The sequence below is a fragment of the Montipora foliosa genome, chromosome 12 (assembly GCF_036669935.1).
Source record: "Montipora foliosa isolate CH-2021 chromosome 12, ASM3666993v2, whole genome shotgun sequence".
NCBI classification, from domain to species: Eukaryota; Metazoa; Cnidaria; class Anthozoa; order Scleractinia; family Acroporidae; genus Montipora; species Montipora foliosa.
In genome coordinates, this window is record NC_090880.1 from 32,090,328 (window position 1) to 32,112,666 (window position 22,339).

Below are 22,339 nucleotides of genomic sequence, written 5' to 3' on the forward strand. Positions count from 1 at the left end.
CAATGTTTTATTAGATATTTCCAGTGTCATCATTCAATTATTTAAATTGTAAACAGTGTTCTAGGTTCAATTTATCTAATTTCTTGAGTGAATTGCTTTTTATGCGCAATTATCTATTAAATATACATGTATATATATAAAAATTATTTCCCTCAAGTTCTTGAAAACACAATTATACACAGGTGGTTGAAGATGGGAAAAACAATTTCTTAAAGAGGAAATACAATTAAACAACCCCTTCCTTGCCTTCTGCCATTCCATTATTTAAAACATCTCCAGACCCATGAGTTTTTTCAAATCCTTATGTGACTAGCTGCTAATGACGGTAATATACAGAATTGTACCATGATGGGTTTGTTAGTGGTAGTGCCAGCACCAGAAACAAAAGAAAGCCAGCAACAAATGATGCACTTATAACTGAAAAGAAAGAACAGATAAACTCGAGATTAACCAGTAAGCTATAATAATAAACTTTACTGAGTTTTAATTGACCAAGACAGTAAAGTGAGCAGCTTATGAAGGTAAAGGTAAAGGTACACGTTATTTAACGTCGGAAGTTCCTTTACTCTCTAGATCTAGTACTCTCCCAGGAAGCCGACGGTGCACTCATTTTACCCCCCTCTTTCCATCAGTGCTCCGTTATAAGGGTATTTAAAGCTACTTAGGCTACACTGAAAGGAAAGAAGTCGAAACAAAGATGTGAGATCCGGGGATCAAACTCGGGACCTTATGCACGAAGGTCCCGCACTCAAGACCATGAAATGAAAAAAAAAATGAGGGAGGTACAAAAGTCGGACCAGATCAACTCGGATCACTCATCTCGGATGGATCCGAGGTGAGCGATACTAGTTGATCTGGTCCAACTTTTGTACCTGCCTGAAAAATTTGCCAACAAAAAATGGCAAGAGTGCTAAAAATGTTTCAACATACTTACGTCGTGGGTACTTTGAGCCGGGAATCCGATCAAGGAGGGGAAATCCCATGAAGTTACAAAAACTGTGGCATAAAACAGGGCCAATTAGATGACCTAAAAAACAATGCAAAATAAGCCACCATCTCAGATGTGTTAATGGAACAATAATTTAATGTTACTATTTTTTAACGTCACTAAATAATTTTATTCTAACATTTGGATAAGTTATAACCACTCCCTCTGCAATATTCATTGTTGACATGTGTCACCCAGTGTTACTGAGTGCCAACCAGAGGTTCATTGACTTCTGATACAAAAAAGTCCTCTGTTTGGTGGATAGAAATTTTGAATATAAAAAAACATACCATAGAGTATAAAAAATAACACATGGAGTGAAAGAACTATAGAGTGTAATTTGCTAATTAAACTTAATCACACTCACCAGTCCTTAAAAACAAGAATGCACTATAACCTCCAAATACTGTAGTGTAACCAAACTGAAAGACTAAATAAAGGAGCAAACAAAATTGATTATAAAAACAAGGCTTCTGGTTTTTCTGGCTTTAGTTGGTGTTTTCCTCTATCATTGCAGCTCTGAGAAAAAATGGCCGACAAAAGCTATTTTGGACTAGAATTGAAAGAGGCCGAAATTGATGCTTTAGTCGACAATAATTATTATACTACCCCCAGGAACACCAAAGAAGAGATGTTGACCCTGGAGTTTTTAATAAAACAATAATATTATTATTATTCTATTCAGGCTTGCTGGATATAAAATGATTATAAGCAACTCAGCACTACATGCCTTGTTGCTTATCTATCACTTAATCTTCAGCATGACCTTGTAGAATAATATTATTGTTAAAACCATTTGCTACGTATTTCTAGTACTAAGGTAAGTGTAAGAGTTTGGGTTCATCTTTAAACTAGCTTGGAAACAAGAGTCTTGTGGACACATTGTGATGTTAATTAATTTGTAAATATGTGATGTCTGTTTGTGGACACATTGTAATGTTAATTAATTTGTAAATATGTGATGTCTGTTTGTGGACACATTGTGATGTTAATTAATTTGTAAATATGTGATGTCTGTTTGTGGACACATTGTGATGTTAATTAATTTGTAAATATGTGATGTTTGTTTGTGGACACATTGTGATGTTAAAGGGACACGATAAAACATTTCCTCTGCTTTCCTTCATGAATTGCCATTTCTTGGTAGGCCCGGGTCAACTTCCCAGATGCACTTGTAAATAACCAACTGGTAAATGCCTCTTGCCAGTTGGGATTCTTAACAGTTGTTGTTGTTTTGTTCTGTTGTTTCGTTGATTGCGTTTTATTGGCCCTGAAAAGTCCCTATGGGGAGTGATCAATTAAGTATGTATTTTATTATATTGATGAGTACCAGTATATTAAGATTCAAATTATTTAATGATTAGTGTTTCAAACTAGCAAGTGGAAAGGTAAAATGAACCACAATTTCAGAAAATATATAGAAAAATTAAAACTTACATGCACTAAACCACACATCATGAGGGCTTTCTCCACGCTGTAATCTCTCAATGACGTGGTGAATATGAGCTGTCGAATGACAAGAACAAAAATCAATGACTGAATGTTTAAATAATGACAGCTATGGAAAATGTGTCCTTTTTAAGGACGGTGCCTACTAATTAAAGATATTTTTGCCCTGGTGTGTGATTATGCAGGAAATGTAGATCTTAACAAGTGTTATTGAAATCCAAAAAGAAAATTGGGAATTGGGGGTAACCATGCATTTTTCAAAGATAATTCATGAATAATATTTGTAAAAAGCTTTAAAATACAAAGCAATGTATGGCATTCTTTCGCAAATTGAAGCTTAATTATCTCTGAAAAATGCATGCTTACCCCCAATTTTCTTTTTGAATACCACGAGTACTTACTAAGATCTACTTTCTCCGGGTAGTTTCAAACAGTGCAAAAATATCCCTGTATTAGTAAGCATCACCGATAGGAAATCCAAATATCTGGAACGTATGCGCAATAACAATACTAGGTACCAGGCTTAAACAATATTAAATTTGTACACATAATTTGCTCATTGAGAGAGCTTACAATGGAACAACTAACTACAATGAAGGGAGACTGATAAACAAAAACAAGTTAAGCAAAGAAAAACAGGATGAAGGGAGATAAATGACTGAACACAAATTGGACTGAAATTTCAAGTTGAAGTACCACCTAATTTAACTAATGTATTTAATTTTCTTCTTTTCTGAAGACAAAATCCATTTAAATCTCAAAATTTAAGGACAGCAAAGGAAAATAAAGTATTGCATGTACAACTAGCAGCATGCATGACACACAAGTTAGTAATTAATAAGAGCCAAAGAAAAATAAGACTAAAGAGTCAGCTCAAACTGTTGATCTTCTTCACATAAAGAGAATTAGAACACTCAGAAGAATGTGAATTAGTCAGCAGTTTGAGAACAAACTGTCCTTACCTACTCCAAAAAATAAAGGACAAATAAAGATTGGAAGTACATTTCCGAAGCCCGGTACCAGCATGGGTATAAGACATGCTCTGAACACAAACTCTTCACTTAAGGGAGCCTAAGAGATGAGAAAGTGTTCCAGGAAAAATGTTAAAATCTGCACGACATACTTCAAATACAAAACCAAATGATAAACTTATATTTCCCAACTCCCTCTCATCAAAATGGCTAAATGATCTCATGGGAAATATTTGAGTTATTTTGTTTCCTGCAAGGAAAGAAATTCTTAAAAAAAACCACAAGTACTGCAGACAAATGAATGATTGAAACAAAGAAACGACAGTCCTTACTACAAGGTAATTTCGTAGACTAATTGAATTCACCCAACTTGTCGGGTATTCAAGAAAACCTGGCACAAAAAATATGAAAAGAAAATTAGAAACACAAGAAAACATAAACAGGCAAACCAGTTGATCATTTAATAAATTATACATACCTCTTACTAACTGAGTTCAAGGTCTGTACTGTAAGTTACAGACCGAGTTTTCTCCCGTTGATTTATGGCCCAAGCGCGATAAATCAACGGGAAAAAACGAGGATCCGTAACTTACAGTACAGACCGAGAAAACTTGGTTAGTAAGATATTTATTATATCTCTGAGGTTAACCGGGGTGCGGGCAAGGAAACTAGTCAAAGTGAAGCGGAAGGTTCAACTGCCACAAAGAATGCCGTGCCAAAATCCCAAAAACTAAATCTTCTTGGCTGTTAAGTTTGAAATAGTTGCTTGCAAGATTCAAACAGTTTTCAGTACAAGTTTATGCAACAGAAATGACATGAAAAACTCGCTAGATGATGTTTTGTCGAAATTTTAAATTTGGCGACCTGTACAGCAGGCCATACTGTAGAATACTAATTTAGCCAATTACAGTGAGCGTACTATCTGAGAGATATAATAAATGCATAGAAGAGAAGTAAACTCGGGATAATGATCAAGAAGTTCCACCTACTGGTCACACATACCACGCAGCCTCCTTACAACCTCTTAAAAGTTCACTGGACGAGTAATGGATGTAGTTGTTGTGTTTTGGATTGGTCTTAACAGTTTTCATGGGATATTTTTGCACCTCTCGTTTGGTGCAGGGAATGGGACACTATAGTGAGAGCACTTGCCTCCCACCAATGTGGCCCGGGTTCAATTCCCGTACTTGGCGTCATATGTGGGTTGAGTTTGTTGGTTCCCTACTCTGCTCTGAGAGGTTTTTCTCTGGGTAATCCAGTTTTCCCCTCACCTCAAATTTGAGTTTACAGTGTCCCCAATTAGTGCTCCAGCGCTAGAATGACTAGACACTTAAATAAAGTTCCTTTCCTTTCCTTACCTGAACCTGTCGCGAGAGCTGACATAAGAGATGTAATGACTGACCCAATAGCCACAGCAGGACTTGAGAACGGGGAGCCAAGTAGCCTCACTACTCAGCCATGCTTCTTAAGACCAAGGCAATAAACATATTTATCTGAATATTTCAGCATTATGGCTCACCTTTCATATTTGCTAATTCTCTATTCACGTACAATAACACAATAGGACCAGTGAACAAAATCTTAAATAAAAAAAAATACAAAGAACACTCTAAATAAATAAATAATTATCTTTTACTTTGAAATTAATCAAGCCTTATTTTGCATTTTCTTACCATTGTTAATATTAAAGGAAAAACGACTGCCAGTAAAATGCTTTCCAACCGTATTCCTAGATATTGCCACAGGGAGAAAGACTGAAAATCAAGATTAAAAAATTTCATTTTTTTATTTTCCACAAATACAGCAACAAAAATTAAGAAACCATAACCCTATTTTTAAATGAAAAAATAGTCATGATTTAAAACAAGAATCACTTTAGCTAGTGCATCAGTAAGGCTACAAACAAACAAACAACCAAACAAACGGTGAAATGACTAAAATGGCTGGGCCAGGAATTACACCCCTCCAGCATAGATTAGGCAATCCCACGAGACAGCGCACTTTTCTTATTCCACCCATGCTCCTTTGAATCTCATTGGTGACCTTTCACCTGACACCTGTTTAATTTTTTGCGCTAGATCACCCCAGATGACAACAGGGGTGACAAAATTTTGGGTTTTGAATCCTAACTTAAAAAGTTGCATTCGCTAGTCTTCAAGTTGCATTCGCTAGTCTTAGAAAGTTGCATTCGCTAGTCTTCAAATAAGATTTAAGCATCAAACAATGCCAACTAGCTGAGCATGTTACATCATAGACAAGATTACGTTTTGTCCCAGAGTTCCATCTGACCAAAGCCAAACATAAAATGGAGAAAGTAGAGAAACTATGAAGACACTTCTAAATCGCTGCTTGATGGTCTTTGGGTGATCTCTGCATAAAAACAAAAAGATGTTAACATAAATGTCATGAATTTAAGCCCACCTTGGTCGCACCTCCTGTGAATAATCACTACCAGTTGTAAGATCTTGCAAAAGGAAGCCATATAAAAAAGCTCTTTTGTCACGAGCAAATAATCAAAACGTAAAACTTCCGCAAGGCTTTTGACCTTATCAACCACCATGTCCTAATTCAGAAGCTCATTTCAAACAATTCCATCCATCATTTGTAATCCTTCGCACAGGTTGTATAGCTTACTTCCTTCTAAGAATGAGTGCGAGGTCAATTTAGGAATAAACATGCTTTTACAACACGGCACACCTACATGTATACATCTGCTCTCACAATAGTCTTATCCATCACTATGTCAATAAGGAAATGATGTAAATATTCCCCTTTCATCCTTTTTTTTTAACTCATGATTTTTAGATTTAAGCTTTCATTTTATTGTAAATCATATGTGATTCAGCCTATGGCTGGCATGTTTTTGATTAATAAACTATCTATCTATCTATCTGTCTAGAATATAGAATACCACTGAAAAATGATGGCAAAATGCAGGAAATGCCACTCGAGAGAAACTAAATTTGCAAAAGGTCCTGGGAGAGGGAATACCACCAGACCCACTGCAGGCTAACCCCTTAAGGCGCTAAAAATACTCCCTATTTTCCTTTAAAAGGGATTGGAACATCTGTCACATACATTTTGCACTTGTGAATGGACGAAAAATACTCAATATGGCACAAAAGGTTGTTATGTTTGTGTCTCCCAACTTTTTGTTGTGATCGTTGAGAAAAGAACGCCATACATTGCTTTGTAATTTAAAGCTTTTTACAAATATTATTCATGAATATCCCCCAATTTTCTTTTTGGATTTCAATAACACTTGTTAAGATCTACATTTCCTGCATAATCACACACCGGGGCAAAAATATCGTTAATTAGTAGGCACCGTCCTTAAGTAAGTTTAACTGAAGCTGCTAAAGTCCATTAAACTCCGGCGACAGATTCAATCCTTTTCTTTTCCATACATTTCGTACATACCTAGGGTACGGCGACTTGAAAACATACAAGCTTGCAACATATGCAACAGAGATAACTAGACATGAGACAATTCCTCTAAAACGAGTGATGGTGGAGAAGTCTACGAAAGGTCCCATCCGTTCCGCCATATTGTTTACTACGAGGAGTAACAGCTGACCAGTAACCCATTTCCCTCGGGATCCGGCCTAGGGGCCCGTTTCTCGAAAGTCTCGAAAACTGCCAACCGCTTGTTTTGGAAAGCCGATCTTTTTAACATGTTTTCATGGCAATAAAAGGCAAATTGGATCATACTGTGAAACAATTTAAATCCTCTCCGTTCTTGAGATTCAAAGGGAATTATGACACCCGAAAATGGCCCGTCAGTTTCGGGACTTTCGATTAACGGGCCCCAGATCTTCTTCAGTTTTCTTAGAATCGAGGCATCTCTCAGCGGGAAAAAGCGCGGGAACCTGTCTCACCGCCGGGTAAAGAGAAAGATGGCCGCTGTAAGTACTGTTTTTCATTGTTCTGTCTTCTTCTCTACTTTTCTTTCGAAATGTCCATAACTCTACTCTCCTAATGCACTAGGATGATTATCCTCAAAACTGCAAGCAGAATGTTTTCAGAGACGTTTTTGAAGTGTTCATAAAGAAGGGAAGGGAACACCACAAGTCGATGCTTGAAAAAGAAATCACGGTTGTTAATTCAGCGCGCGGAAAATTCAGCTGCAATTTAACTTTCTAATTGATCGACACCAGATCTAAATTATAAAACCTCGCCTATCTAATTTTGTTTCAAATTGATATAAGTACTTTGTACATGTTTTTCGCTAAAGGCGAACAGAGGAAATGAACACAAGAATGCTCTGAAAAAGACAAACCCACAAGCTTGGCAGCTTTAACTCTTATCGTGTATAAATAAAGGCGTTATGTTATGTTATGTTATGTTAAAGTAAGGAGTGCCTTATAAAGATAATTTGTCATGGTTTCTATTGATTGGTCTTAAGGGGTATAGCAATATTTCTTGTGTATAACATTGACGTCACACTTCTTTTAATATTAAAATTTGCCAACTACAGAACAAAAGAAGATATTAGCTTCTGTTTAGCATATTAATAACAATGGGTAACCAAATGAGAAATCCTCACAGCTGTACCATCAGTCTTGCAGTATTACTTTGTTTTAAATCTACAAATTATTTGCTGGTTAGATCATCCAAGACCTGGTGCTTCAACTTTGTTCAGCTGGCCCTTGCATAAAAAATTATTTACATGAGACTGGGATGAACTCAGACCGGCACAAGTATCAGCCTCATACATTTCCTTTTTTTTGATTTACAGGAGACCGGCCTGACAATGAACTTAAACCGGTCTGACGAGAGAATCTCTCATACCGTTATCATGAAAATTACAACAAATCTCAGACTGGGTCCAGCAATTTGAAGCTTAGGGTATATGCTTTTGGGTCAAAAATATATTTATTAGACAAAAGATATCATTTTGTCTCTGTTTCACGTAACAGTGCTGTAGCAAGGTTAAATTTATTGGGAGTGGGGGGCACATCATGAGGGCTGAAGCTTCTTAGAGGAATCTGGGGCATTCTTCATGGGGAGATTTTCAAATCTGGGGTGTCTAAAATGTGGAAGACTTTTGTTGGATAATGTTATAAAGATAGCACTAGTAAAAAAAAATAAGGCTAACCGGAGTGTTAATTACTCTTAAAGAATCCAACAAAATCGTTATTAGTGTTCTACTTTTGAACATTTTTATTTTGTGTTAGGCAAATGTTTTTCCGGGGGGGGGGGGGGGGGGGGGGGGGCCCCACCCCATGCAAACATTTCATACCACGTCACTTGTATTGTTCCAGATTGGAAAAGGGAAAATGGTTGTAGTGTGAAGGTTCAGTAAAGTTGAGAGGAATAGGAGTGAGGACTGGGGAGAGGTGAAAAGTGAAAGAAATCAATTCATTGATTTGAGCTCATTAGTATTACCTACTGGTAATATTAATGATGGATACTCTTGTCAATGTAAACAATATTATTATTAGTATTATTATTATTATTATTATTATTATTATTATTATTATTATTTATTATTACTATTATTATTGAGGACATTGATAAATCTTTTGGCAGGATTTAGAAACCCAGGGTCATTACTGTTTATGTTGTTCAGTTTCTTCGCTTGAAAGATTGCTTATTCTTTGAATATCTTGACAGTTCTCAGTCAACTACCTGAAGAACCTGAACAGTTGAACTAGTGCAGCTAACTAAAGAAATACTTGAATATCAACCAACAAAGAATTCTTGGAACATGCTCTTCAGTTAAGCAACTGTCACAGAAAGCAAGACGAAAGTTATGAGACTTTGGAAATCATACATTTTACGCAATTGCAGATCAAAGATACTAAATCCAGTCAGTATGTCTATCACACACTGGATTAAACTGACAGCAGTGAGTTGTTGCATTTAAAACCATTCCATTCAGCTGACAGACTGAGTCTGATCTGCACAATCTACGTAGTTCTCAGTGGTAGAGCTTTTCTAAGTTTTGATCACAAAATAGAGTTTGTTGCCTTCTAAAGCTCCAACACTGCCGTGAATTCTGAGTGTGAACAGTTTATGTGGTTGCTGTTCTTACTTCAGAATTAATTGAATTGCACTTTAACGTTCTTTAAGGGGGCTATGTCATGCAAAATGATGTAATTGTATAACGCCTAAAAAGTACAATGAAACATGGCAATAACCACTTAACTCAGTAAGATGAAATACAGCAAAAGGAAAGAGAAGCATGGATGGACACAAATGGACAAGATTGAAACGGATTGCGTTTGGGTAATCTTGAATAAATACTATGTTATTGACTTATTATGAATTATTAATGTCACAAGTTGTACACCAATTCTCGGTTTTCACATGACGTCAAGGCTGCCATGTTGGAGCCCCAAAACAAAGAAACGGCGGCCATGTTTGAGCCCCGATCAAATCCTCCGCAAATTTAACTCTCAGTTATTATGCAAAAGTTTTGTTTTGTTTTCGTTGAAAAACATGGCTGTTGATCACGTGAGTGAAAACCAACAATAACTTGTTAGGGAAAGGCTTTAGGACAAATAAAGGATGTTTCTATTGAGAAGATCCTAAAAGCCTTTTTCACATGTACCGGTAAATCTACTAATGTTGCGATGATTAGTGAACTAAGATACTTAAATGACAATAAATGGCTGCAGCCTCAAAGAGGCATTTGCACGCAGCCAATCTTTGTGTCTGGGTCAGTTAATTGGGGAAAGGGCAGATATGTCCAGAAATTCAAGTCATTACAATCACAGCATGTAATTACCTTGCTTTCAAGGTAATAGGGCATTTCCGAGATCATGTCTGTCTCCTCTTCAAAGCGAGTCTAAGTACAAAGTTTTCATTCATATGTAAAGCAGAACTATTTACCATCCCAAACCGTACCGTATTTCTTACTACCCAACTTACTTACTTACTTCTTATTACCCAGCTTACCACATTTCTTGTATGTAGGGCTGCCACTTAAAGGGGAGCCTAAATCACCCGCATGGTATGATAGCTATGCCATGCAAGCCGAATCAGCTGTCCGTGGCTGCTAATTGACAGGGTAAAATGATTTTGCGCATGCGTAATGTGTTGACTACACCAACGTTGGTGTTTCACCTTGCTTTTTTTCCCCAAAAGCTTCAAACTAAGACTTAGTCTCACTTTGAAGATGAGGCAGACATGAACTCGAAAATGGCTTATTAGATGTCCAACAGACAAAAACACACCTATATGTTATCATCCCGAAAATTGTTTCATGGCGTATATTTAGCAAATTGTGAGCACTACACAAACAGACGGGTACCCAACGTCAATTTTCGGAAGTATCTGTTCGGAAGACGATTTGAGATCTAGAATTTTCGGAACATTTGTTGTAAAATTTCTTGCTTGCCTGCTTCTCCTAGGATTTTCGAACATCTGAAAAATGATAGAATTGCCCATTTTTACCATAAAAAGGTCTTCTAGAATTTTAGGGAGCCCTTTTTCTGGCTGAAATTTTCGAAAAGGTAAGTTTTGATCCCTATAGTTTTCGGATCACTAGACTTTCAGCCAGGGAATCCGAACAGATGAAAAATTTTTAGGGGATAAAAATATGCCTATATCTACCATTTAAATACTAAAATAAGTTTAACAATGCTATGTTTAAGTGAAGGGGGTAGTTTCTAAAGAAACTGTGGTGCTGCGTCGGTGGGGAAGTAGTATACAAAAATTTGGTTTTATCAACCGAGTTGATAAGGTAAATTGGCCACCGTACAGAGATTCTAAAAGCTGACGATTCGCTCTGACCAAGGGCTAACGCTCGAAACGTCAGCTTTTAGAATCTCTGTACGGTGGCCACTTTACATTATCAACTCCGTTGATAAAACCAAATTTTTGTATACTATGTTTAAGTGGTATTGATCTATATTCTCGTTGGGTGCCCCTGAACAGAGGCTCGTGTTTAGATGCTTGGACCTACGTAGTCCCGCTCTGTCTAGGAAAGCGTTCAAGCCTCGTAAAAAAATCCCCGTCAATAGGTCATTTGCATGGTGGCATTATTTCACTACCGAGACCAAAATGCTTTGTTGTTACTCAGATTTTTCTTTCCTCCTTGGAACAAAGAAACAACGGTTTCAACGTGCCTGGAAATAGAAGCTACTCAAAGCAGTATGCTCTTGGTAGTAAGTGACGCCATCATGCAGAGGTGCTATTTTATCAAATAACAACAAGAGAAAATGAGGGGACAGAGAAGGAGGCTCCCGGTCCAGCCCTTGGGATATGTCATGTCCACGAAAGTTATTTTTAGACGAGCGGAAGTCTTCCGAGACGTCCACATGCAGGCAAACCTCGGTCCGATGTTTGAAAGAAAATATATATTCATCAGCCTTCCACGTGCGCCATCATTTTCTCTTTTCACTAAGAACCTTAGAGCGAGGAAAGACTGCATGCGGACGTCTCAGAAGACAGACTTCCGCTCGTCTAAAAATAACTTTCGTGGACATAACATATCGCGGCCAACGCCTTGAGCCTCCCTCTCTGTCCCCTCATTTTCTCTTGATAACAACAATCACTTTATTTAAATCTCAAGGTTATTTAACCGAGCACGAGTGGTCTACTAATTGGGGAAACCACCAATCAACTGAAATCAGAACAAATCAAATCTGGTTTTTGAGGAGAGGGAAAACCGGAGTACTCAGAGCAGAGTATAGAGAAAGCCAACCAACCCACGGTATAGCGTCGAATCAGGGCCACATTGGTGGAAGACGAGTACTCTCAGTACTACGCCAGCTCTTCTCCCCAAATTGTGAGTGACCTTGTCCCTCGGGAAAAATGCAGAGTTGAAAAAGCGTAATATCTCACGGCTACGTGCCCGTTGCGTACGTCCCTGGGATCAGAGGGCCGTCGTTTCAATTGAAAAGTTTATTAATGTTAATTTTAAGAGGGTTCTGGGAAAAAATCCTCTAAATCATTTCATAGGGGGTTTTAACTGGCGGTTGGTTCTGTCAACTAATTCCCGTTTAATTATTTGTCCCTTCCTCTACATATTAACCCTTTCACCCCTGAGGAGTCCCCCATTGCGAGTACAATCGTCTCGCGTGAGACAGAGTAATATCTATCAGTGTTACTCTTAGGAGGGAAATGTCGAAAACAGACAGCGAGACACGTTTCCTGTATACTCAAAATTTAATTCTTATGCATTACAATCTACAACACTCAACTCAACGATTCGCTGAGGAAAAACTGATCGGGGCAAGGTACATTATCAGACAATCACGCAGTTCTTAGTTGGTGTTAAACTATCGTCAATCATCAAGGTATTTAAATGAATTCTTGCAGTTTCCGACAGGAAAGGGGATATTGGCCTATTACACTGCCAAGTAGTTCAAATGTCATGACTGTCACTTGAGCAGCAAAATGAGGAAGGTACCTCGCTCTCCGCAATTCAAGTTTTGCTGTTTGCGAAAACCATCATTAACATTTTCTCCAGGACGCGATGATTAATTTTCTTGAAAAGATCCTCAAATCTTTTGAATTTCAGAGTCTTTAAACAGGAAAAACTGGATTTTTGCAATGACTGTTAATTTTTTTTTCCATTCAAATCATGTAGTTCTAATTTTTTTTCATTGTTTTCAATTGAAAGTTGGCAGATACGGTAAAATTTATAAAGACCTTCAGACCATGCAACTTGGCGTCAAAGTTATCGCTCGTGTGACAAAGGAATAATGCCATTTTGTGGGGTGGAATAACAACTTCATTTGGAATAGGAATAGTCGATCTTGGAATAACGAAAATTTTCGAGCAGGATTAATGAACACCTGATCATTCCTCTTCACAATTTTTACTATGAGACTTTGGAAATCCGATTCTTGCTTGTACAAATTCATAAAGGAGGAGGAAGTTCCTGTTGTGTGTCCGCTACTTTGACTTAAAAGTGTACATTAGTTTGGGTATTTATCATGTTTTCGACTAAAGATAGCGGTGATCCTCGCACTTAACTAACCTGAATTTAAGTAATCGTCACTTTTTATACACAGTTTATAGTGTCCTTAATTAGTGGTTTCTTGACTGCCAATTTGGTCTGAGAAAGGTAGTCATTCACTTGAGACACTCAGGTTTCGAATCCATGATCTTTGCGACGCCGGTGTCGGTAATGCACTACCAACTGAGCTACAAAGCCACACAGTTGGAAGCAAGTCAATTTTTTTGGGTTTCCGTGAAAGGACTGATGAATAAGGTTAGGATTTACGTTGTCGTTCGCGCGTTTAACCAATAAAGTTAAGGACATTTGAAGAGTTTCGTCATTCACATGAGCCTTATATTACAACTGATGCGATTCTCGGTCAATATGGTGGAATACCGTAAAATCCCACTTTAAAGCTCTGGGCAAAGTGTTTTGGGTGGGGTAATAAACCGCGGAGTAGGGCTTAGCGGAACAAAGAAACGTGTTTCGCTACGACGAGATAAAACTTAACTGAGAAAAAATTAAAGCTAACATACCATTCCAGTTAGAGCTATGACTTAGGTTCTTGGAGATGGACTTGAATTGTGTGTATTATCTCATTACATGAATTTTCACGATATCAAGAAAGTGTCGCAAAAAGGAAGTGACCAATGCACCTATCATCGGCCATCCTCTGGGGGGGGGGGGGGGGTCCCCGGGAAAATACCACTTTGTATGGGGAATTATAGGGGGGTTTGAACGATCATTTTACCCTGCAGGTGGGGGAAATGAGGGAGGTTTGGTTTCCGAAAGCCTTGCACCCCAGGGAAAACAGGGGACTTCGGAAAATAAATAGGTCAATTTTCAAGTTGTCTTACATCAAGACCGCTGTACAGAAGAATGCGGGCTCACCTTGTCCTCGTGGAAAATGGCGGAGTGCATTAGCTCAGGTATTGTACTGTAAATCCATTTCCATCGTGTTATTCCTTATATTTGCTGCTTCAGATACAACAATGGAAGACAATTGACTAACATAAGACTTTTCTTTTTCCCTTTACAAGTTGATTGCGCGTCACGAAAAGATGATGTAAACGCCACGCCTGCTGTTCAATATGATCCCCATCTGGGAGGGGGAATTTCTTAACTTTGATTGCTCTGTGTCCCCTTCAAGGAGGCGTTAATCAAGAACTTCGACAGGATCCTGTACAAAGTCCCCTCCCTTTCCCGGGGTCCCCCCCAGGGGTGCATAACATTATGTCAATAACCACAAGAAAGATATTACCACTGAAACGTTTACAAAATCACATTTTTTTGACTGTTCTGAGGCAATGTCTTGGTCATCCTCATCCAGGGTTCGTGCTCGATTTTGTCTGTAAAATTCCAGGAGTATTCAAGGAGTTTTCAAGAACAAGAAATCGAGTTTTCAAGGAGTCTTTATAAGAAGATTTCTATGCCATACATAGTGTTTCAGTGTTTTCTTTGCTAAAAAAGCTTCCCTTGATATTCCTTACCACATCCTGCAAGTTGAGTGCACGCATGGACATTTTAATTTTAGGTTTTAATGTTTCCCTAATAGTCAATTTTGGGCTCAGTTTTTGAAATGTCTCTTTTAACTTAGCATGATGCAATCTCAACAATTTTCACCCGAGCAAAAATTCAAGGAGTTTTCAAGCAGTTTTCCGTAAAGTCCTTTTTTTCAAGGGCTTTTCAAGGGCCCTTGAAGTCTAAAATTAAATTCCAGGGCTTTTCAAGGAATTCAAGGGGTTGCACGAACCCTGTCATCGCTACTCCTATCCACGCGGCACTCCTTTTGTACAGTCTTCAAGCTGTCCATTCACTGGCTCCCTGTAATGCGATTCCACTAGCTGCTTAAATCTCTCAATGGCTTTCATGTTCTTTGAAGATGTTGCCATTATAACTGGAAAAACCTTAAATAACAATGACCACAACCAGGTTTTCTGAGCACCCCCAGTAAACCATTGTGTTAACGAAAACCGCTGGTCAGCAACCTGGTTCTGCTCATTGCTGTCTAAGGTCTTCCTTATAACTGTCGCTCCTACTGAAATTTCTAAACCGCCTTGTTTATGAATGTCGACCTTAAGCTATCGGTTTTGAAACCAATACATGCAACTTGGTGGAAATGTCACAGTGTAACTTTTTCACCAGCGCACAGGGGAGAGTTCACGTCTTGAAAGGATGAGAGAAGGCGGGAATAAATGGTGTTTTAACTGAAAGGGAGGTATTGCCGCCAGAGTATTATTGTCATTGAAATGTAAATTGTGTATTACAAGAAAACGCAAAATTAAAGTGATTCAAATTATAAAAGTTTCGCAAAATCGCGAAAATTTCATGCAATAAGGTACATTTACGGGAGCATGAACATGAATCTCAAGTGAGGAAGGGATAAGCAAGTTTCAGATTTCATTGTAGTGAAGCTGCAAAAAATCTACTTGCATGCAAAACTGCCGGATTATCCCTAGATTTTTGCTCCATTACTCCAGAACATTGTCATTGAAGAGTGGAACAGAACTCACAGTTGTGTTATATGTGAATCAATATTTTTTTCTTTCTGTGGTATCATAATTTTTGTTTTAAACTCCACAGCCGCACATTTTCGGAGGTCGGAAAAATACTGCGCAGCATGTAAATATCCGCACGTATTATATGTTTAAACAATTCAATATGGTGTATTGTATCTATTTCTTGATAAACAATGACAAACTTAAAGTCAGTGGGTGGTACTGTAACATTGCGGTCCTATGAATTGGCTAATCGTACCGGGTGTGCTATCTGAGGGACGACGACGCCAATGAATGACATTTCATTGGCGAACTTCAGGTCTCGAAACAAATGCAATTACTGCCACTCAGTGAGTGTGAACAGTTAGACATCTGAGTTGGAGATGTACACATCCGTTTGTAGTCAAAACAATTTGTTACATGTGGTAAGCCTGCCAACGGATTGATCTTACCATTAAATTATTTTGGGTGAGGTTAGGGAATACTGGAAGAAAGACTCGGGGTTCACTGAACGGAGAACCAGTCTGCAGGCATAGAAAACTTTAAACAGTTACTGCAAAAATTCCAGGACTAAAATTCAACGCCTTTCCCAGCGAAATTGATCATCGGTTTCGCGGTAGAAGCATGACAAAATGGATCCATAAATAGGGTAAATTGCAAGGTGGTAAGGCAATATTATTTTAGTTAATAAAGAAACCAGTTTGAACCGTTAGACTTTATCAGTTCCCTGACATTTGGCCTTTCTTGGCCGAGTAAAGAAAAGGCCAATGTCTTCTTGTAAGCATCAACTGTAGAGGCAGGGACAAATAATTGAACGGGAACATGAGGCTACGGTAGCCTACACTTTGTTTAAAGGAATTTTAGCAAATGTCTTTAAAATTCAAAGTATTTCAGTGATCTTTATATGTTACGATATCTTGTTCAATTCCATAGTCTGAAGTATAAAGTCCACATTCCGTGACCCAAACATATGATTAAGTGCGATGGTAGAATATTGTGTTCACATTTAAAACTGTTGTTAACGGCGTTGACTCCAACCAAAACAAATGCTTTACAATTTTCTACGATAATACGTAAAAATACTTTTTCGTAAGCCTGGTTTTCACTAGCGACACAAGCATAAAGTAGCTTATGCTTGTGAAACGAACGTCGACATAAGCATTAAATAACGAGTGTTAAGTATTTATGAGTCAATGAGTCATGAGTCAATGAGTTAGTGCAGTTAATTAAACCATAAAATGAAAGCTAAAATTTCAGAGAGTGCTTAGGCCTAATCACTGAAACGAGGGCTTAGGCTTAATCAACAAATTATTGCTATATTGACTGTGAGTCTCATTGACTCATGACTCATAAAACATGCGTTCTCTCAAAAAGCAACCACTGCATCCGCAATTTTATTCTAATGCTCAGACGCGGAGAATCTGGAACGAGTGTTTTAATTGGCCAGACGTAGCAAATTTCCTTGTGCTTATGCTGAGTTTCGTTTTCACAAGACGCAAGCACAAGGAAAATTTTTGATCCTTAGGCTTGCGTCAACCCCGTTTTCACGGTGAAATAAGCGCTCTTATGCTCGCGCTTGTGAAAACCAGGCTTTAACAATACTGATAGAATTAGAACATTTTGTAATTAGCCTAGTAAGATTTGTTACCGAGTCACACGATGACCGGATATTGCATTGCGTGCAACGAAAACACAAAAACTCGTTTTCGGTCACGCAAACAATTCATTACTTCATATTCCCCCGTCAATCTGTCCCGAGGTGCCTCTGTGGAGTAGTGGTCACCACGATTACCTCTGAACAAGGGGATACCGAGTTCGACTCCGGAAAAAAACGGAGTCGACTCCAATACTTTAAAAGTAAAGTAAAGCAACCATATTTATCGTCGATAACTCGTAACAGTAATTCAACTGACAAACCTGAGGTCGACGGCGCGCATTAGCCTCCATTTCATGCTAGATCTGGTCCAGCCGTGTGAACTCGAAAACGGCCTATTGCAGCAATTTGCTAAACATGCGTCATAAAGCATTTTGGGGGATGATGAAATATAGGTACCGTGTTTTTGTTGGGGGGGGGGGGGGGAGGTCAAAATTTTCATGCATCTAATTACTTTGTAAGCAAGGACCATGCAGAACATCAAAACAGAAGCACCGGATTGTAACGTCTCTGTTAATCGTAGTCAGGATTAGAGATAAAAGAAAATTTGTTCATGCACAGACCAAATGATTAAAAGGCTGCCGTGCGTCGTACCATGACGATGCACCACGAGATTTCGACCCACACATCACCTACGCGGTTAGCTTTCAGATAGCCTGCAAGCAAGGCTCTTCCGTTGAAACGGCGCGCGGTCGAAATATAGGGGCTTGGTTACTAGTTAACATTATGAACTCCGTTGATAAAACCAAATGAGTGGAGTGCAGTTTGGTCTGAACTCATACGTGTGATTTTGAAATTGTTCGATTTGAAATCACAAGTCTGGTTTCAGTTCAATGACCACTTTATTACATCCATTTAGAAATCGCACAATTTACGGGTTTATAAAAAAGGGGACACAAAATGAACACGTGCTGAAAAGTATCTCACATTCGTTCGCTTCGCTCACTCGTGAGAGATACTTTCAGCACTCGAAGATAAAATTCGTATCCCCAAGCGGCCATGTAATATCCTCTATTCATCTAATTACCTGCATTTCTGGACATATCTTCCCCTTCCCCAGTTAACTGACACAGACACAAAGATTGGCCGCGTGCAAATGCCTCAGTTTGAGGCTGCAGCCATTTATTGTAATTAATGCACCTTGGGTTACTATTATTGCAACATGAGTAGATTTACATGTTAAAAAGGCTTTTAGGATCTTTTCAATAGAAATATCCTTTATGTTGTCCTAAAGCCTTTCCGTAACAAGTTCTTGGTGTACAAGATGTGACATTAATCATTCAAATAATAAGTAGTTTACCAATAATGAAAAAGGCTTTGAGGATCTTCTCAATAGAATAATAATATCCTTTATTTTATCCTTAAAGCCCTTCTCTAACAAGTTGTTGGTCCGTTGTTGGTGTACAGCATGTCACATTAATAGCAATGCAACAACTGATTACTGTCAGTTTCATCCGGCCATTGTGTAATAGACATAATACAGACTGTATTTAATACCTTTGATCTGCAACTGTGTAAAATGTATGATTTTCAAAGTCTCAAAACTTTCCTCTTGATTTCTGTAACAGAGGCTTAACTGAAGAGTGTGTTCCACGAATTCCTTGTCGGTTGATATGAATTTCAGGTATTTCTTTAGTTAGCTGCAACTAGTTCCAATGGCACAGGGTTTGCAAATCCTGCCCAAAAAATTATCATTGTCTTCAATAATAATATTGTTTATAGTTACAAAAATATCCATCATAAATATTAGGTAATACTAATGAGATCAAATGAATTTATTTCTTTCTCTTTTCACCTTCCCCACTCCTTTTCCAGCAAATACTAATCAAAAGAAACCATGGCAAATTTGTCTTTTTAAGACAGTCCTTTTTCGGGGGGTTTCTCTTTTTCAAGGCATTTTTGTTTCATTTACTCAGCTTAGTTTACCAGTTTCAGCACTTGGACTGTTTTGCTGTTATGTGGTCTCATCGATCAGTAGTCCATTCAGAAGATTACGCCAAGCCGACCACGTTGCTGAAGGAAAGGCCAGACCACAACACCGGGAACTACATGCCCTACTCTTTTCGACTAGTGTGTGGGATCTTTAACGTCCCACAAAGTTTATGAACATTGAAGGGTTGTGAGATGGGGCCTACGGTTTATAGTCCTTATCCGAGAAGACTTGAAAGGCTAACCATTTCCGGGTGCAATTACAAAGGCAGCACTTTGTCCTCAGTTATTTTAAGACCCTGAGTGTTGGTCGAACTCAGCGGTGCGCGGTTACTCCGTTCGCCTTCAACGAATTAATATTGACAAAGTACTATAATAATTTCTACAATCTGGCGTTGATTAGCTAGAAAGCTCTCGTACGTATGATGTGATTTGCTCGCTATCCTAGACAAAAACAGAAGACCAAACAATCACTTATGGTGCTTTCCTTTTGTCAGAACTTGCCAGCCAGACCAGTCAGTTTGCAAAGAAAATGCAACAATTTGAAGGAAAACTTGTGTTAATTTGCAAGCGTTAGAGAGTTAGTCTTTCCAAAAGCCTGGTCTGGCCTGTCAGTTCTGTCAAATGGAAAGCGACCTTAGACTTGTAAACAATAGCAGCTGCTTACAATATACAGCTGAATATATTATACCAAACAATAGCAGGTTACGAGAGCTGCTACACTACTGCACTTTTAGCTGAATTTCAACCGCAATAATTACTTTAAATTGTTTTTTTTTTTGTTAAAGTAACGATGAAAAGTTGTAATCCTACCAAGTAATTTCTTTTTCAAGCATCGACTTGTGGTCAGTGAATTTGGGGTCATCGAAGATAATTTTCCTTCAAAATAAAGCGGCGTAAGCCTTTTGAACACTTCAAAAACGTCCCTGAACACACTCTGCGTACAGTTTTGAGTAAAAATCAACTTAGTGCATTAGGAAAGTAGAGTTAAACGACGTTTTTAACGATTACTTACAGCGGCCATCTTTTTCTCCTATTTGCTCGGCGTTAAGACCGGTTCCCGCTCATTTTTTTCATACCCTGGACACCTGCCTCGATTCTGGGAATGCGGGAACTGTCCCGCGCATTTTGAAAACGGTTGGGTCTATCACGGATGTGCAGTGAAAATGTAGACTACATTATAAGAGTTTTAAAAAACACTCTCTCTCTCTCAATTTCTTGGTCTTCAGACAAGAGTCTACACAGCTGAGGCTTTCATTTCAAAATAAAAGCTTATGGAGGTATATGATAAATGGTCATAAATATCTATGGTAAATGCGATCCTCTGTAATTGATATAGTAATTTCCAAATCGTGAATGCATCGATCCGAACGAGTTTGGATAATGTGCGAGGCATGCGAGCCATGACTGCGAGTCTCAGTCATGTGAGCCAAAATGGCGAGTCAACATGCGAATCACACAGTTATTGAAAGCTAACCGTTTTAAAATGGGTGCTTAGACTTAAATGTGAAATTTGCATGGCTCGCATGACTCGATGGCTCGCAGATTGTCCAGCCCCGATCCGAACTTGAAGAGTGAACACCCATTTCAGCTAGGTAACAATCATACAGATAGTCAAAATGCAGCAAGGAATAATCGTAAGTTCTATCGTAGAAGTCATCACGCAAAGAGGCATTCACTCCGGCCATGTGCCGATTAGCCAACAACACTGTGTAAATATGCATCCGATTAGCTATCTGCTTATTGTTCTGACTTCTGGTTTTTTAGCATTTTGTAGTATTTTAAATAAATTTAAATTAGTCATACTCATGTATCTTAACATAGTATATATAGTGTATCATTGTCAAATTTGTAAAGTATTATGCAATTCAGCCTTTTAGCTGCGAAGTAATATTTTTTGTTAAACTATCTATCTATCTGTCTATCTATCTATCTATCAAACCCATAAGACCCTAAGACCCCGAAATCTCGAAAACTCGGAAACGAATAAAGTACCCGAGAACCCTCAATTTGGCTAACCCTACACTTAAAAACCAACTTTAGGCCTATTTAGGCATAGGGTTCTAAGCCAAATTGAGGGTTTGGGTGTACTTTATTCGTTTCGGAGTTTTCGAGTTTTTGGGGTCTTAGGTCTTAGGGGATCTTAGGGGCTTCGTTTTCGAGACACCCTAAAAGTTAGCAGGCTGGGCAACCCGTTCGTGGCGTCATTGAGTTCCGGCAGGTGCAAAACACAGGTCACAGGTCATTGTTTTACCAATACAGACAGTATCCTAAACATTCATAAAAGCTAACCTTAGACCTAAAAACTTTTGCTTAGGCCTAATTAGGCCTAAGGTTAGCTTTTATGAATGTTTAGGATACTTTCTGTATTGGTAAAACAATTACCTGTTACCTGTGTTTGTACCTGCCGATTGAGTTCAGCTGATAACAAACTAAGCAAGCCAGTTGTTTTTCACCGAAGTTTGTTTACTGTATTTGCGTTATGTCTTTTCGCGTTATGTCTATTTGCGTTAGGCCTTTTCGCGTTAAACCTATTTGCGTGATGACTTTTACCAATTAATTTCCTTTCTGTATTTAGCCTGATTCTCAGAGGGTCGAGATCGCTCGTGTTACGCACTCCAGGGAGAGCGCGACACGAGCGACCTTACCATCTGCAATCTGTGCAATCTCGTTCCCAGGGTCTCCATTGTCGTTGAGAAAGACAAACTGAAGAATCAGTCGATGCATTCACGATTTGGAAATTACTACATCAATTACAGAAGATTGCATTTTGCCATAGAATTCCTTACTGACCAATTATTAGTTAATAGCTGCAGAGAAATTGAAATATTCGACACCTTGGGTGCTTACCATTTAGCCAGAAAATCCGGAAATTTCGATTTGACGTCAAATGGAAAGGCAATTTTCCGGAAAATCCTTTCGCAGTCCTCTTTTTCCGTTCGGAACGGAATTCGC

General features: G+C 38.4%; 1 protein-coding gene across 2 annotated transcripts; it reads right to left on the reverse strand.

The window, feature by feature from the left end:
- On the reverse strand, positions 1-6,986 carry LOC137980036 (CAAX prenyl protease 2-like). Of its 2 annotated transcripts, none has more exons than XM_068827361.1 (10): positions 6,829-6,986; positions 5,673-5,778; positions 5,082-5,162; positions 4,928-4,988; positions 3,741-3,799; positions 3,400-3,508; positions 2,426-2,494; positions 1,356-1,418; positions 935-1,027; positions 1-417 (listed from the first exon to the last, which is right to left on the reverse strand). In XM_068827361.1, exons 1-10 carry the CDS (start codon positions 6,954-6,956, stop codon positions 317-319), a joined length of 870 nt encoding a protein of 289 aa, XP_068683462.1. In that variant the 5' UTR covers positions 6,957-6,986; the 3' UTR covers positions 1-316. The 2 variants fall into 2 exon arrangements, with proteins under 2 accessions (XP_068683462.1, XP_068683463.1); XM_068827362.1 differs by having other exon boundaries at positions 278-417; positions 935-996.
- Between the last annotated feature and the right edge of the window lie 15,353 nt (positions 6,987-22,339).

Bases quoted from the DNA above. Each gene is read 5' to 3' on its own strand.
- LOC137980036 (XM_068827361.1), bottom strand. From the start codon at position 6,956: ATGGCGGAACGGATGGGACCTTTCGTAGACTTCTCCACCATCACTCGT. The intron at 4,989-5,081 runs GTAAGAAAATGC...TTTTTATTTAAG, and splicing joins TTCCTTTAATATTAACAATG to ATTTTGTTCACTGGTCCTAT. The intron at 1,028-1,355 runs GTGAGTGTGATT...ATTGTTTTTTAG, and splicing joins ATTCTTGTTTTTAAGGACTG to GTCATCTAATTGGCCCTGTT.